Source organism: Medicago truncatula, chromosome 7, assembly GCF_003473485.1.
Source record: "Medicago truncatula cultivar Jemalong A17 chromosome 7, MtrunA17r5.0-ANR, whole genome shotgun sequence".
In the NCBI taxonomy this organism is placed as follows: Eukaryota; Viridiplantae; Streptophyta; class Magnoliopsida; order Fabales; family Fabaceae; genus Medicago; species Medicago truncatula.
The window spans coordinates 16,534,731-16,547,500 of NC_053048.1; the positions used below are offsets into that span (position 1 = coordinate 16,534,731).

Genomic DNA, 12,770 nt, shown 5'->3' on the forward strand with positions numbered 1-12,770 from the left:
TTTGTTCATCTATACAATAGACAAGGAGTAAGAGTATTCGGAAGGGGTTACAGTTAATTCTAACATGAACACATAATCCAAAAGAAGTATGAACAAGCATAGACACAGTAAATTTTATTAATTTTTAAACACATTGTTGAGAAAACTCTAAATGAACTTGAGATTTAGTGGTTCACTAAGCAAGTTTACACCCATGAATAGGTCATGTTTTACAATCCTGTTTGATCATATCACTAACTTCTACCTTTCCTAGTAGTAACACTATTTTATTGTATCGTCTTACATCAAAACCTACAATGACAACCCCAATTCTACTACATATATGTCAACACCAAAAAACCAAGATTTGGAATCTCAAAATCTTACATCTACGACGGGTAAATACACAAGGGAACCGAAAACCAAGATTTGCTTTATCCGGTATCAATCGTGAGCTACGAGCAAATAGAACTCCTTTTAGGAGTATCAATACCGTCACGTGAATTGTAAATGCATGAATATGATGTACCAAAAAATCTGCAGTTCCTAATGGAATAGGTAACAAAGCTACTTTGCCGCCCACTGCCACTAAATCACCACCGCCCCAAGTCAAACTGGTGCTTGCTGTTGCACCAGGGGCCGTTGTACCAGGTGCTAAAGCGTGGGTATTTTGTATCCATTGAGCAAAGACTGGTTGTAATTGTATAGCGGTATCAGAAAACATATCTTGAGGGCGCCCTAAAGCACTCATGGTATCATTATGAATATACAAACCAAAACTGTGAAAGCCTAAAAATATACACACCCAGTTGAGATGTGATATGATTGCATCGCGATGTCTAAGAATACGATCTAATAGATCGTTGTATCGAGTAGTTGGATCATAGTCTCTTACCATAAAAATGGCTGCATGTGCAGCAGCACCAACTATGAGAAATCCCCCAATCCACATGTGATGTGTGAACAATGACAGTTGTGTCCCATAGTCAGTAGCTAGGTATGGATAAGGAGGCATAGCATACATATGGTGAGCTACAATAATGGTCAAAGAGCCTAACATAGCTAGGTTAATAGATAATTGAGCATGCCATGACGTTGTTAGGATCTCATATAGACCTTTATGACCTTGGCCTGTAAATGGACCTTTATGGGCCTCTAAAATATCTCTTATACCATGACCAATACCCCAATTAGTTCTATACATATGACCGGCAATGAGAAAAAGAATTGCAATAGCTAAATGATGATGTGCAATATCGGTCAGCCATAGACCCCCAGTTAGTGGATCTAATCCTCCACGAAAAGTTAGAAAGTCCGCGTATTTTGACCAATTCAAGGTAAAAAATGGGGTTGCTCCTTCGGCAAAACTTGGATAAAGTTGAGCCAAAAGATCCCGATTCAAGATAAATTCATGAGGAAGTGGGATCTCTTTGGGATCTACTCCAGCATTTAGAAATTGGTTAATTGGTAAAGATACATGTACTTGATGCCCCGCCCAAGAAAGAGACCCAAGTCCTAGTAGCCCTGCCAAATGGTGATTCAACATGGATTCTACATCTTGGAACCAAGCCAATTTTGGAGCAGCTTTGTGATAATGAAACCAACCAGCAAAAAGCATTAAGGCTGCAAAGACCAATGCACCAATTGCAGTACAATAGAGTTGTAATTCATTAGTTATTCCAGATGCTCGCCAAATCTGAAAAAAACCAGAAGTTATTTGTATTCCGCAGAAACCTCCGCCTACATCACCATTCAATATTTCTTGGCCTACTATTGGCCAAACCACCTGGGCACTAGGTCGAATGTGAGTAGGATCATTTAGCCATGCTTCATAATTGGAAAAACGAGCACCATGGAAATACATGCCACTCAGCCAAAGAAAGATAATGGAGAGTTGGCCGAAATGAGCACTAAATACTTTTCGGGAAATCTCCTCTAAATCACTAGTATGGCTATCGAAATCATGAGCATCAGCATGTAGGTTCCAGATCCAAGTAGTAGTATCAGGTCCCTTAGCTATTGTTCTTGAGAAATGACCAGGCTTTGCCCATTGCTCGAAAGAAGTTTTTATGGGATCCCTATCTACCAAAATTTTGACTTCTGGATCTACCAAAATTTTGACTTTTGGTTCCGGCGAACGAATAATCATTGAGTCCTCCTCTTTCCGGACAACACATACAAAGAGACCCGCCAACATAAAACATAATTAGTGAACTTATGAGAGATGTTTATATTGAATAACTTTCTCTTCTATCTCCCATCTATTTATTCTATATTTTCTTTAGTTATTCACTAGAACAATTATGATCCGGAAGTTAATCCGGGGCAAGTGTTCGGATCTATTATGACATAGTAGTAAGGCGCTCAACGGACCCTTTTTTTTAATTCTAAAACCTTTTCTGAACTTTGAATTTAATGAAGTTAAAGAATTTTTTGTGCAACCTAGTCTATTCATATTTCACTTAGAGATTCCTAGATGGAACAAATGAAATTTTTTGTCTTTCTTGCATATCTTACAGAGAAGATATTCTTAGGTACTTTATTTCAAATCACGTGAGCAGTTATATTAGCATTACTAAGGAACATAACGAAATATCAGATGAAATAGAACTATTTTAGAAGGGATATAAGAAAATCTTTTGATTGTTTGTTGCTTTATATTTAGAAAATGAATGATCCGTATTCTCTTTATATTCTATTCTCTATAGAGAATAGAATATAAAGAGAATTATAGAAAAATTATAGAAAATATAGAATATTAGAATAAAAAAAAGAAAATAATAAACAGAGTGTTCTTATTCAAAACGCCCTGTGATCTTCAACCAATTCTGTGCTTCAATATAATTCCCAGGGGTAAGGGCTATAGCTTGTTTCCAATATTCAGCGGCTTGATCAAACCCAAGATTCCGCAATTTTCAGAATCTCCCTGTTCGAATGGCTTTTCTGATTCATTTCATATATCTTATTTCTATTACGATTTAATTTTTTTTTTATTTTTTTTTTTTTTTTTTTCTACTTCGAAGAATAAGTATCGACATTAACACTAATGCTCGTTCTTATTGAAATTTTCTGAAAGGTAACTATCTCGATTTCATATATCATATACTTTCATATATGATATATCAATTTCTATAGAATCTTTGAGAAAGACTTTTCTTCATAAGAAAAGACTTACTATCTTTGGGATCTGATACTACACCGCTGCTCACAACCTTAGGGGATCCACTTTATTACATAAGTAGATTCCTAATCTATCATCATATAAGTAAGCAGTTCTTGTTGTATCGGCCAAAAACCTTGTTAATTGATCTTTACGGTGCTTCCTCTATCAATTAGATCTTTTATCCATAGAAAAAAAGTATCTAGGCGTATATATTCTATTTCTTCATATTTTGACTTCTATGAAGTTTCTTTCTTTGCTACAGCTCATAAAAATCGTTGTTTCGAACGATATATATATGTAGAAAGCCCATTTTTTTTGTCTAGTATTTATTTTTTTATTAGTATTAGTGGAGTTGTTCGTTCTTTTCTTTTTTTCTATAGTGGAGATAGTCGCACGTAATGACAGATCACGGCCATATTGTTAAAAGCTTGAGGTAAGAAAGGGTTTCGTTCGAGTGCCCTAAAATAGTATTCCAAAGCTTTCGTATGTTCTCCGTTACTTGTGTGTATAAGGCCTATGTTATAAAGTATATAACTTCGATCATAGGGATCAATTTCCAGTCGCATAGCCTCATAATAATTTGTAAAGCTTCCGCATAATTTCCTTCAGATTGAGCCGACATCCGTTACGGTCGTCATTCGGTTCAAAGAATATCCGTTCCAGAACCGTACGTGAGATTTTCATCTCATACGGCTCCTCCTTTATGTGTATAATGATAAACATCCATGGAATCAAATCCAAAAAGATTGCAATATTCTCATTATCAACTTAGCGGGACTAGTATTTTTACACGAAATCTCTAGCCAACCTTCCTGTAAAGGATCTTTTATTAACATCAAGTATGTTATTACTGGATAAATAGTCACTTCAACAATTTCTTTGTCCTCAACGCTGCTAAATTTCCCGGAATTAGTCACTTCAACAGTCTTCGATGGTTATATGGGTATCCAAAATACGAACGAGATGGATGTTTATTGTCCCAACCATTCTAGTTAGTCCCGATCCCCATAAGAAAGGAAGGATTTATTTTTTTTACAAAGTTTTCTAGTGTTGTTGATTCCTAAGCGTAGTGCTTCTTCCCCCATGCCGCCTATTGGTACTAGTGGAGTAGGATTAACCTAACCCCATAGGTATAGGTATAACCTTTCGCTTAATACTATAAACCTAAAATTGAAGCATATGAGGCTGCATTAATCGGAAATACACGACAGAAGGGATTAATTGTTTTATTTCCAAACTTCACCTTCAGCAAGCGTAGGTTTTTTTTTCAAAATTTTTTTCTTTCTCTAGACTGAGATCGGTAAAAAAAAAAAAAAAGAATCAAATCGCACCATCTCTGTAATAAGTGAATGCCTCTTTTTCTCCAGAAGTTGTCGGAATTATTCGTAATAAGATATTGGCTACAATGGTAAAGGTCTTATCAATAAAATTTCCATTTATCCGAGATCTAGTCATAGGTAGCAATCCATTCTAAAATTTCATTTTTTATCGCGTGATAAAAGAATCCCCCAAACAAAGGAATTGTACAATACAGTACGAAATAACGTAAAAATGGACTTATTAATCAAATAATTTTATCCTACGGCAGGCCTCGAAGTAAGTTTTTTTTTGTTCGTTTCAATTGATTATGTGCGCCTACCCAAATGGAATATCTATGCCTCACTATTCACTCGAGGGACATAATCATTATGTAGGAGAGATGGCCGAGTGGTTGAAGGCGTAGCACTGGAACTGCTATGTAGGCTTTTTGTTTACCGAGGGTTCGAATCCCTCTCTTTCCGCACCCTTATCAAGTTCATCAATGTTACTGACCTCAATGTTTGCAAATAGATATCATTATTCCAACTTTGATGTGGATTCTCTATTCCTAATTTATTTCTGTTTTCTGTAATAAAAAAAATCGTGGAATAAAGTGGGCAAGGAATAACAAATTTCCTATACCCACCCACGTCTATACATGAATGGGGGGAAATCCTCGGATCAAAATTATTCTTATTTTAATTAGGTTTAAGTCTGACGAGAATAATATTCTACAACCAGCAATTCATTAATTTTCAAACCAACCCATTTACTATCTATTATTTGATTGACTAATCCTTTATATTGGAATGGATCAAGAGTCAAATGGATTGGCAATTTTTCGCGGGGGGCTGATTCAAGAGAATTTTGAATCAGAGTTCTAGATTTTTGTTCATCCTTCGCTGTAATAATATCTTCGGGTTTGCAACGATAACTTGGTATATCTACTATACGACCATTAACTAAAACATGTCTGTGGTTAACTAATTGACGGGCTTGAGGAATAGTCGAAGCCATACCCAATCGAAAAAGTATGTTATCCAAACGCATTTCAAGTAATTGTAGTAAAACTTGACCGGTTGAACCTTTCGCTTTTCCAGCGATACGAACGTATTTAAGCAATTGTCGTTCTGTAAGACCATAATGAAAACGCAATTTTTGTTTTTCTTCTAAACGAATACGATATTGAGACTTTTTACTCGAGCGCGATTGGTTTTTAAGTTCGCTTCCAACTGTAGGCCCTTTACTAGTTAGTCCTGGTAAAGCCCCCAGACGACGTATTTTTTTGAAACGAGGCCCTCTGTAACGTGACATAAACACTCCTTTTTAATTTAAAATGGAAAATCTCATAAAGCTAAATTAAAACTAAACTAAATAACAAAAATGATAAATCAAACGAAATCTACTTAAAGTATTTTACTATAAATAGTATACTACAAAAAAGAACTGGAAAGATTCGATCAGTATCCGAATTTTATTCTATTGTATATCTATCTAAATAAATAGAAAATAAAAAAAGGAGGTTATTTTCTTGATTTGTTCTAGAGAAATAGAACTCCCATTTTTTTCCTAAAATAAAAATAAAAAGAGATTATACCTTATGTCAAAAATGAAAACAAATAGAGAAAAAAAGCCGGCTATCGGAATCGAACCGATGACCATCGCATTACAAATGCGATGCTCTAACCTCTGAGCTAAGCGGGCTCTCATAACACAAATTGTGGATTTATCGGAATTATTTCCTAAACTACTGGGATCTTAGTTATTAATTGTTTTATATTAGCTCTTCATAACCAAATTACTATATCATAATCAAATAAATACAAACATAGAAAAAATCGAAAATATCCAATAGTTATTATTTATTTGATATTTTAGTATATATCATATCATAAAAATAATAATAATTTTAAGATAAGAATTTTAATTAAGAGTTAATTAATTAATAGTTAAATAGAATACTATTTTGATCGATTTATCAAATAATTTTTATCAATAAAACAATATCGTCATTTTAATTCGTATAGTCAAATTCTCTTTTTTGTTTTGAATATTTTTGCTTCTTTATTTCGATTATTTTAATATTTCAAGAATAAATAATAAATAGAATTCATATTTTCATCTAATCTATATAAATATCTAAATATAGATATGTATTTATCCCGATATCCTGATTATTAGATAGGAAGATTATTTGTTTCTATATATATTCTTTATATATTCTTTAATATTCTACAATTAGAATACCTTAAAATAAAATTCTATATAAAAATTCTATATATATATAAATAAATATAGATATAGAAAATAGTAAAGAGTATATAGAATACTATCTTAAAATTAAAATTTATATTTTAAATAGTTTTTTAGAATTTTAAATAAAATAATGACTAATTAGATTACAGTAAACAGTAATTTATATTACAAAATTCGTATGCATTAAGATGAACTATGTATAATGTAGATAAAAAAGAATGTATCGATAGAAATTGGATAAGTAAATAGAAATTTGATATTTCTATTGAATTTCTAAATGAATGTCAAATTTTAAATTAATAAATAGATTTTTGATTTTCGTTTTGTTATTATAAGGTCTGTATCTGTCTCCTCTAAGCAAAAAAAGAATCGAACGTTAGAGTATTCTAAATACTCTCAAAAAATCAAAGAAGGAGGGACATCTAAAATAGAGATAAATGTAGTATATATCTCTGTATATTGAATTGCGAATACACAGATAATAGAATCATTTCTGATTCGACTAAATATGGGTATCTGATATCAGATATAGATGAAAGAAAATCAATCAAACAAATAGAAGGAAATTTTTCCAAAAATGGGAGTAGGTTTCTAATAAATTGAACAGTTCCATCATATAATTCTCATAATACAAATGAAAAAACATCCTAATGAGATATGATATCAATCTCAAATAAAAAAACGGGGGATATGGCGAAATTGGTAGACGCTACGGACTTAATTGGATTGAGCCTTGGTATGGAAACTTACCAGGTGAAAACTTTCAAATTCAGAGAAACCCTGGAATTAAAAATGGGCAATCCTGAGCCAAATCCTTCTTTCCGAAAACAAATAAATAAAAGTTTAGAAAGTGAAAATCAAAAAAGGATAGGTGCAGAGACTCAATGGAAGCTGTTCTAACAAATGGAGTTGACAACATTTACTCTTTCAATAGAATAATCTTGATTGATCAAATCAGTCACTCCACCATAGTCTGATGGATCTTTTGAATAACTGATTAATCAGACGAGAATAAAGATAGAGTCCCATTCTACATGTCAATACCGACATCAATGAAATTTTTAGTAAGAGGAAAATCCGTCGACTTTAGAAATCGTGAGGGTTCAAGTCCCTCTATCCCCAAAAGCCCATTTAATTCGCTAATTTTTTATCCTATATCCCTTTTTTTTTTTATTTAGTTGACATAGACTCAAGTAATTTCCTAAAATTAGGGTGGTGTGTCAAGAATGGTCGGGATAGCTCAGCTGGTAGAGCAGAGGACTGAAAATCCTCGTGTCACCAGTTCAAATCTGGTTCCCGGCGATTCATTTCTATGAGTATCTATTCCCAAATTTTAATAAATTTGGGAATAGATACATAATTTATCTAGGCGTACGGAGATATACTCTTTCTAGCTAAAGAATGAATAGATGTATATTCTAGGTATAGAAAGTGAGTCTGAAAATGAATGATTCCATTTTGTTTCGATTTTTTCTGCGCTCCAAAAAGAATGTTAATATTTCAACAATATAAAAAAATTCGGTCCATTTCTTTTTATTTTCTTTGATCCTACTTTTTCTTTTTCGTAGCCGGATATCTAATTGATGTTGCTGTACATCTTACATAGTTAATGATACAGAACTTTTTCAGTTCATCCTATTGGCTCACCCTAAATTAAGTATCGTTCCATCCAATTTTAGAATCTCAATGAATCCCTATATTATTGTCTTTTTTATTTATCCATTTTGTTATTTATCCCATCCATAATAAGATATGAATGAAACCTCTATTATTCTGTCCAATCTATAACAAAAAGAAAATGTACATACAGATATTTCTTGAATATCTGGGGTTGTCGAAGTGCTGATTACTTTCTTATTTTTATCATTTAGTGAGCATCCTGTATTTCATAAAAATTGGGGGCGATATAATCTTTACGCAAAGGCCATCCTATCCAACTTTCGGGCATTAAAATACGTTTCAGACGCGGATGATTATCATAAGAGATTCCTAACATATCATAAGATTCCCTTTCTTGAAAATCAGCACTTTTCCAAACCCAGAAAATAGAAGGAATTCTCGGATTTTGCCTTGGGACAAATACTTTTATGCATACCTCTTCGGGTTGATCTAGACTATACTCTATTCTCGTAAGATGATAGACACTAGCTAATAGTCCTCCTGGTGCTACATCATAGGCACATTGGGAACGTAGATAATTGTAACCATATACATATAAAATAACAGCAATCGAATGCCAATCCTCGGGCTTTATTTGTAAAGTCTCTATTCCTTGGTAATCAAAACCCAAAGATCTATGAACTATTCCGTGTTTGACTAGCCAAGCAGACAGATGACCCTGCATTTTTTTTACTTCTCCTGCTTTTTTTTATATAAGTTTGGTATTAGAATGAAATTTTTGAAGATTGACTTGCTTGCTATTTCTTATTGTATTTTGTACAAAAGGATCCTGTTTAATTCACTTTTTCGTTTGTCGGAGGATACTTAACTTTTTTATATTTGAAAAATGTGTCAGAGGTTATCTCTGAAATAGATGATGGTTGATAAAATAATCCTTGATTATAATTGCCGGTATGAGTACTGCGTCCAAGATGAAATTTGTGGTTCGTAGTAAAACACCTATTCTCTCGTTGATAACAAATTAGATCTTCATAGATTTCTCGAGATATTTTCTTACGAAGTTTTGTTATAGCATCTATAACGGCTTCCGGTTTAGGTGGACAGCCTGGCAAATAGACATCCACAGGAATTAGTTTATCCACGCCCCGAACAGTACTATAAGAATCGGTACTGAACATCCCTCCTGTAATTGTACAGGCTCCCATAGCAATAACATATTTTGGTTCGGGCATTTGCTCATATAATCGAACTAAAGAAGGAGCCATTTTCATAGTTACGGTGCCCGCTATTAAAATAAGGTCTGCCTGCCTAGGACTCGACCGTGGTACCAGTCCATAACGATCAAAGTCAAATCGTGATCCTATTAATGAAGCAAATTCAATGAAGCAACAACTAGTACCATAGAGAAGTGGCCATAAACTGGATAGTCTTGACCAATTTGAAAGATCATTTAATGTAGTAGAAATAACCGAATTTTTGGTTTTTTGATCAAGTAAGGGAAACTCAATGGAATTCATAACTGTCTCAATGTTTTGTTTAATTGTCTAAATATTCAAGAATTAAGACCATTCTAATGCTCCCTTCCGCCATGCATAAACTAAACCAACAATTAGGATAAGGACGAAGATGAAAGCTTCTATAAATACGGATACCCCCAATACATCAAAACTCATTGCCCATGGGTAAAGAAAGACTGTTTCAACATCAAAAACAACAAAAACTAGAGCAAACATATAATAACGGATTTGAAATTGTAACCAAGCATCGCCCATCGGTTCTATCCCAGATTCATAACTAGAAAGTTTTTCTGGCCCTTTTCTAATTGGAGCTAAAATTCCAGAAATCAGAAATGCCAAAATAGGAATAAAGATCGATATTATTAGAAATGTCCAAAAAATATCATATTCATAAAGCAAAAACATAAATGTACTCCTATGAATGTGAAAAATATACCGGATTCTTATTAATTCTTAGTCGATTTGAATTGAAATTTTCAAATTATTAGATTAATGAAAATTAATCTAAATACTAAATAGAAATGCTTTTTATTTTATTAAATTTACATTATTTCGGATCAAATTCATACTAGTATCTGAGTATACTAATAGAAATATTATTCTATCCAATATTAATCTATTCAAATAGAAATTGATTCATTTTTAATAATACTAATTAACTAAAAATATAGTATATTTAAACTAGTAATATTACAAGTATGGAGTATTTAGTATTCCATATACTATTAATATAATTAATAGTATATAGTACTAAATACTATATAGTACTATATCAAATATATCGACTATTATATCTACTATTATATAAGTATCTACTATCTATAAATCTGAGTAGTATAGGTAGCAATATTAGGGCTATACGGACTCGAACCGTAGACCTTCTCGGTAAAACAGATCAAACTATTATTATCAAAATGATTTGAATTGTTTTAAAAACCCAACGTGCATTTTTTTTTGCATTGGGCTTTTTCATTAACTGATAGAAATATCAATTAGTCTACCATCTTTTTTCTTTACACAAAGAAAAAGGAAATGATTCCCTGTGCTCTGATTTATTTTTTTTTAGATTTTAATCTAAGAGCACTACCAAAGTTTTTCAAAGAAGAAGGTTATCCTGACGTAGGTCTGCTTTTGGCCTGGATCAACTAAAGTTAAATGGACTCTCTATCAACCCACTTAAATAAAAATATCAAATAGGAAATGAAACTTCATACACCTTAAAGTTCATAAGATAGGAAGAAAAGAGAATTTTTTTGAGGTCCCTAGACTCATTTGCCTAGCATTGAATAGATTAAGTATTCACCTTATCAATATCTCAAATCCATTATGGATTTTATTTGACGTCTAAATCCTTTGTCAGGCTATTGTTCTCTTATTTTATTCCTGGAGTAAGACATGGATTTCTCAATAAGATCAACTCTTTTAATTACATGATGGACTCCTATGAAAAAAAAACATTGGCGCGTGTGTAAACGAGGTGCTCTACCAACTGAGCTATAGCCCTTGTGCTTTTGATACATATTTTATTCGATAAATAAATTCTTGTCAAGATTAATATTACATGATCGAATCTCTTTGATTGATAGTGCGTTGGTATTGTTTATAAGTAATATAACATTTATAATCCATTGATCTGATAGATGGGTACTTTTTTTATTTAGGATGATAAACGACCTACTTAACTCAGTGGTTAGAGTATTGCTTTCATACGGCAGGAGTCATTGGTTCAAATCCAATAGTAGGTAAGGTATAGATAGAACGTATTAGATACCATTGATTCCGGTATCTAATAAGTTTTTCTACTCATCTTTTTTTATTGTAATTTTCTATCTTTTTCTATTTTTAATTATTTTGCTGAACCAACTTGTTACGAGATCCTATTGATAGCCTCTACTCGTGTCCTAGCTCGTCGGAGAGCTAGATTTGCCTCAATTTTTTGTCTTTTCCCTTCAGCCTTATTCAAGTTAGCTTCTGCTATTTTTAGAGTTTGTTGTGCTTCTTGTGGATCAATGTCAATACTCTTTTCCGCATCATTTACTAAAATAGTGATCTCATTATTTCCTATTCTAGCAAAACCGCCCATCAGAGCCATCGTTACCCATTGTCGGTTGTTATTGTTAAGGCGTATTTTCAAAATACCTATATCTAAAGCTGTGGCAATAGGCGCATGATTTTTAATACCCCAATTTGTCCACTATTAGTAGATAAAATAATTTCCTTCACTTCTGAATCCCAAACAGTTCGATTGGGGGTCAGTACACAAAGATTTAAAGTCATTTCTTGAATTTGTTCTCCATTTACAAGTTCGCAGCCTTCGCAGTAGCTTCATCGATATTACCCACCAAATAAAAGGCTTGTTCAGGAAGACTATCTAATTCTCCAGAAAGAATCAATTTAAACCCTCTAATTGTTTCTGCTAGACCAACATATTTCCCTGGGGAACCTGTAAATACTTCTGCTACGAAAAAAGGTTGGGATAAGAAACGTTCAATTTTTCGTGCTCTTGCTACGGTTAAACGATCCTCTTCGGATAATTCGTCCAACCCAAGAATAGCTATAATGTCCTGAAGTTCTTTGTAACGTTGTAACGTTTGTTTAACCCTTTGCGCAGTTTCATAATGTTCTTCACCAACGATCCGAGGTTGGAGCATGGTTGACGTTGAATCTAAAGGATCGACTGCTGGATAGATACCTTTGGAAGCTAATCCTCTTGATAGTACAGTAGTAGCATCCAAATGTGCAAATGTCGTGGCAGGAGCAGGATCGGTCAAATCGTCTGCAGGTACATAAACTGCTTGAATAGAAGTTATAGACCCTTCTTTGGTAGAAGTAATTCGTTCTTGTAAAGTACCCATTTCAGTACCCAGGGTGGGTTGATAACCCACAGCGGAAGGCATTCGGCCCAATAGGGCAGATACTTCGGATCCGGCTTGGAC

At 33.3% G+C, this 12,770-nt stretch overlaps 4 protein-coding genes, 3 non-coding genes and 1 pseudogene across 7 annotated transcripts; 2 read left to right on the forward strand and 6 right to left on the reverse strand.

Moving 5' to 3' along the window:
* Nucleotides 1-318: 318 nt before the first annotated feature.
* Nucleotides 319-2,671, reverse strand: LOC120577099 (photosystem I P700 chlorophyll a apoprotein A1). The gene has a single exon (XM_039828048.1). It carries the CDS (start codon nucleotides 2,174-2,176, stop codon nucleotides 326-328), a length of 1,851 nt encoding a protein of 616 aa, XP_039683982.1. The 5' UTR covers nucleotides 2,177-2,671; the 3' UTR covers nucleotides 319-325.
* Nucleotides 2,672-3,896: 1,225 nt separating this feature from the next.
* LOC120576992 (uncharacterized) lies at nucleotides 3,897-4,941 on the reverse strand. Its single transcript, XM_039827872.1, is given in 3 exon segments — nucleotides 3,897-4,187; nucleotides 4,190-4,241; nucleotides 4,898-4,941. Coding segments are annotated over 3 exon segments (228 nt in total). The 3' UTR covers nucleotides 3,897-4,055.
* Nucleotides 4,836-4,923, forward strand: TRNAS-GGA (transfer RNA serine (anticodon GGA)). The gene has a single exon. It is a non-coding gene; the product is annotated as a tRNA-Ser (tRNA).
* A 207-nt stretch (nucleotides 4,942-5,148) lies between the features above and the next one.
* On the reverse strand, nucleotides 5,149-6,142 carry LOC120576897 (30S ribosomal protein S4, chloroplastic). The gene has a single exon (XM_039827525.1). It carries the CDS (start codon nucleotides 5,753-5,755, stop codon nucleotides 5,150-5,152), a length of 606 nt encoding a protein of 201 aa, XP_039683459.1. The 5' UTR covers nucleotides 5,756-6,142; the 3' UTR covers nucleotide 5,149.
* TRNAT-UGU (transfer RNA threonine (anticodon UGU)) lies at nucleotides 6,073-6,145 on the reverse strand. The gene has a single exon. It is a non-coding gene; the product is annotated as a tRNA-Thr (tRNA).
* A 1,781-nt stretch (nucleotides 6,146-7,926) lies between these two features.
* Nucleotides 7,927-7,999, forward strand: TRNAF-GAA (transfer RNA phenylalanine (anticodon GAA)). The gene has a single exon. It is a non-coding gene; the product is annotated as a tRNA-Phe (tRNA).
* A 564-nt stretch (nucleotides 8,000-8,563) lies between these two features.
* On the reverse strand, nucleotides 8,564-9,721 carry LOC120576896 (NAD(P)H-quinone oxidoreductase subunit J, chloroplastic). The gene is made up of 2 exons (XM_039827524.1): nucleotides 9,315-9,721; nucleotides 8,564-8,863 (listed from the first exon to the last, which is right to left on the reverse strand). The coding sequence occupies exons 1-2, from the start codon at nucleotides 9,586-9,588 to the stop codon at nucleotides 8,565-8,567; spliced, it is 573 nt and encodes a 190-aa protein (XP_039683458.1). The 5' UTR covers nucleotides 9,589-9,721; the 3' UTR covers nucleotide 8,564.
* A 998-nt stretch (nucleotides 9,722-10,719) lies between these two features.
* LOC120576899 (ATP synthase subunit beta, chloroplastic-like) overlaps nucleotides 10,720-12,770 on the reverse strand; it is a 3,324-nt pseudogene continuing 1,273 nt past the window's right edge.

What these genes read in the sequence shown, in the direction of transcription:
- LOC120577099 (XM_039828048.1), bottom strand. Translation starts at nt 2,176, where the DNA reads ATGTTGGCGGGTCTCTTTGTATGTGTTGTCCGGAAAGAGGAGGACTCA.
- LOC120576897 (XM_039827525.1), bottom strand. Translation starts at nt 5,755, where the DNA reads ATGTCACGTTACAGAGGGCCTCGTTTCAAAAAAATACGTCGTCTGGGG.
- LOC120576896 (XM_039827524.1), bottom strand. Translation starts at nt 9,588, where the DNA reads ATGAAAATGGCTCCTTCTTTAGTTCGATTATATGAGCAAATGCCCGAA. An exon ending in TTATCAACGAGAGAATAGGT is followed by an intron (nt 8,864 to 9,314) that starts GTTTTACTACGA and finishes CCTATGATGTAG; the next exon opens with CACCAGGAGGACTATTAGCT.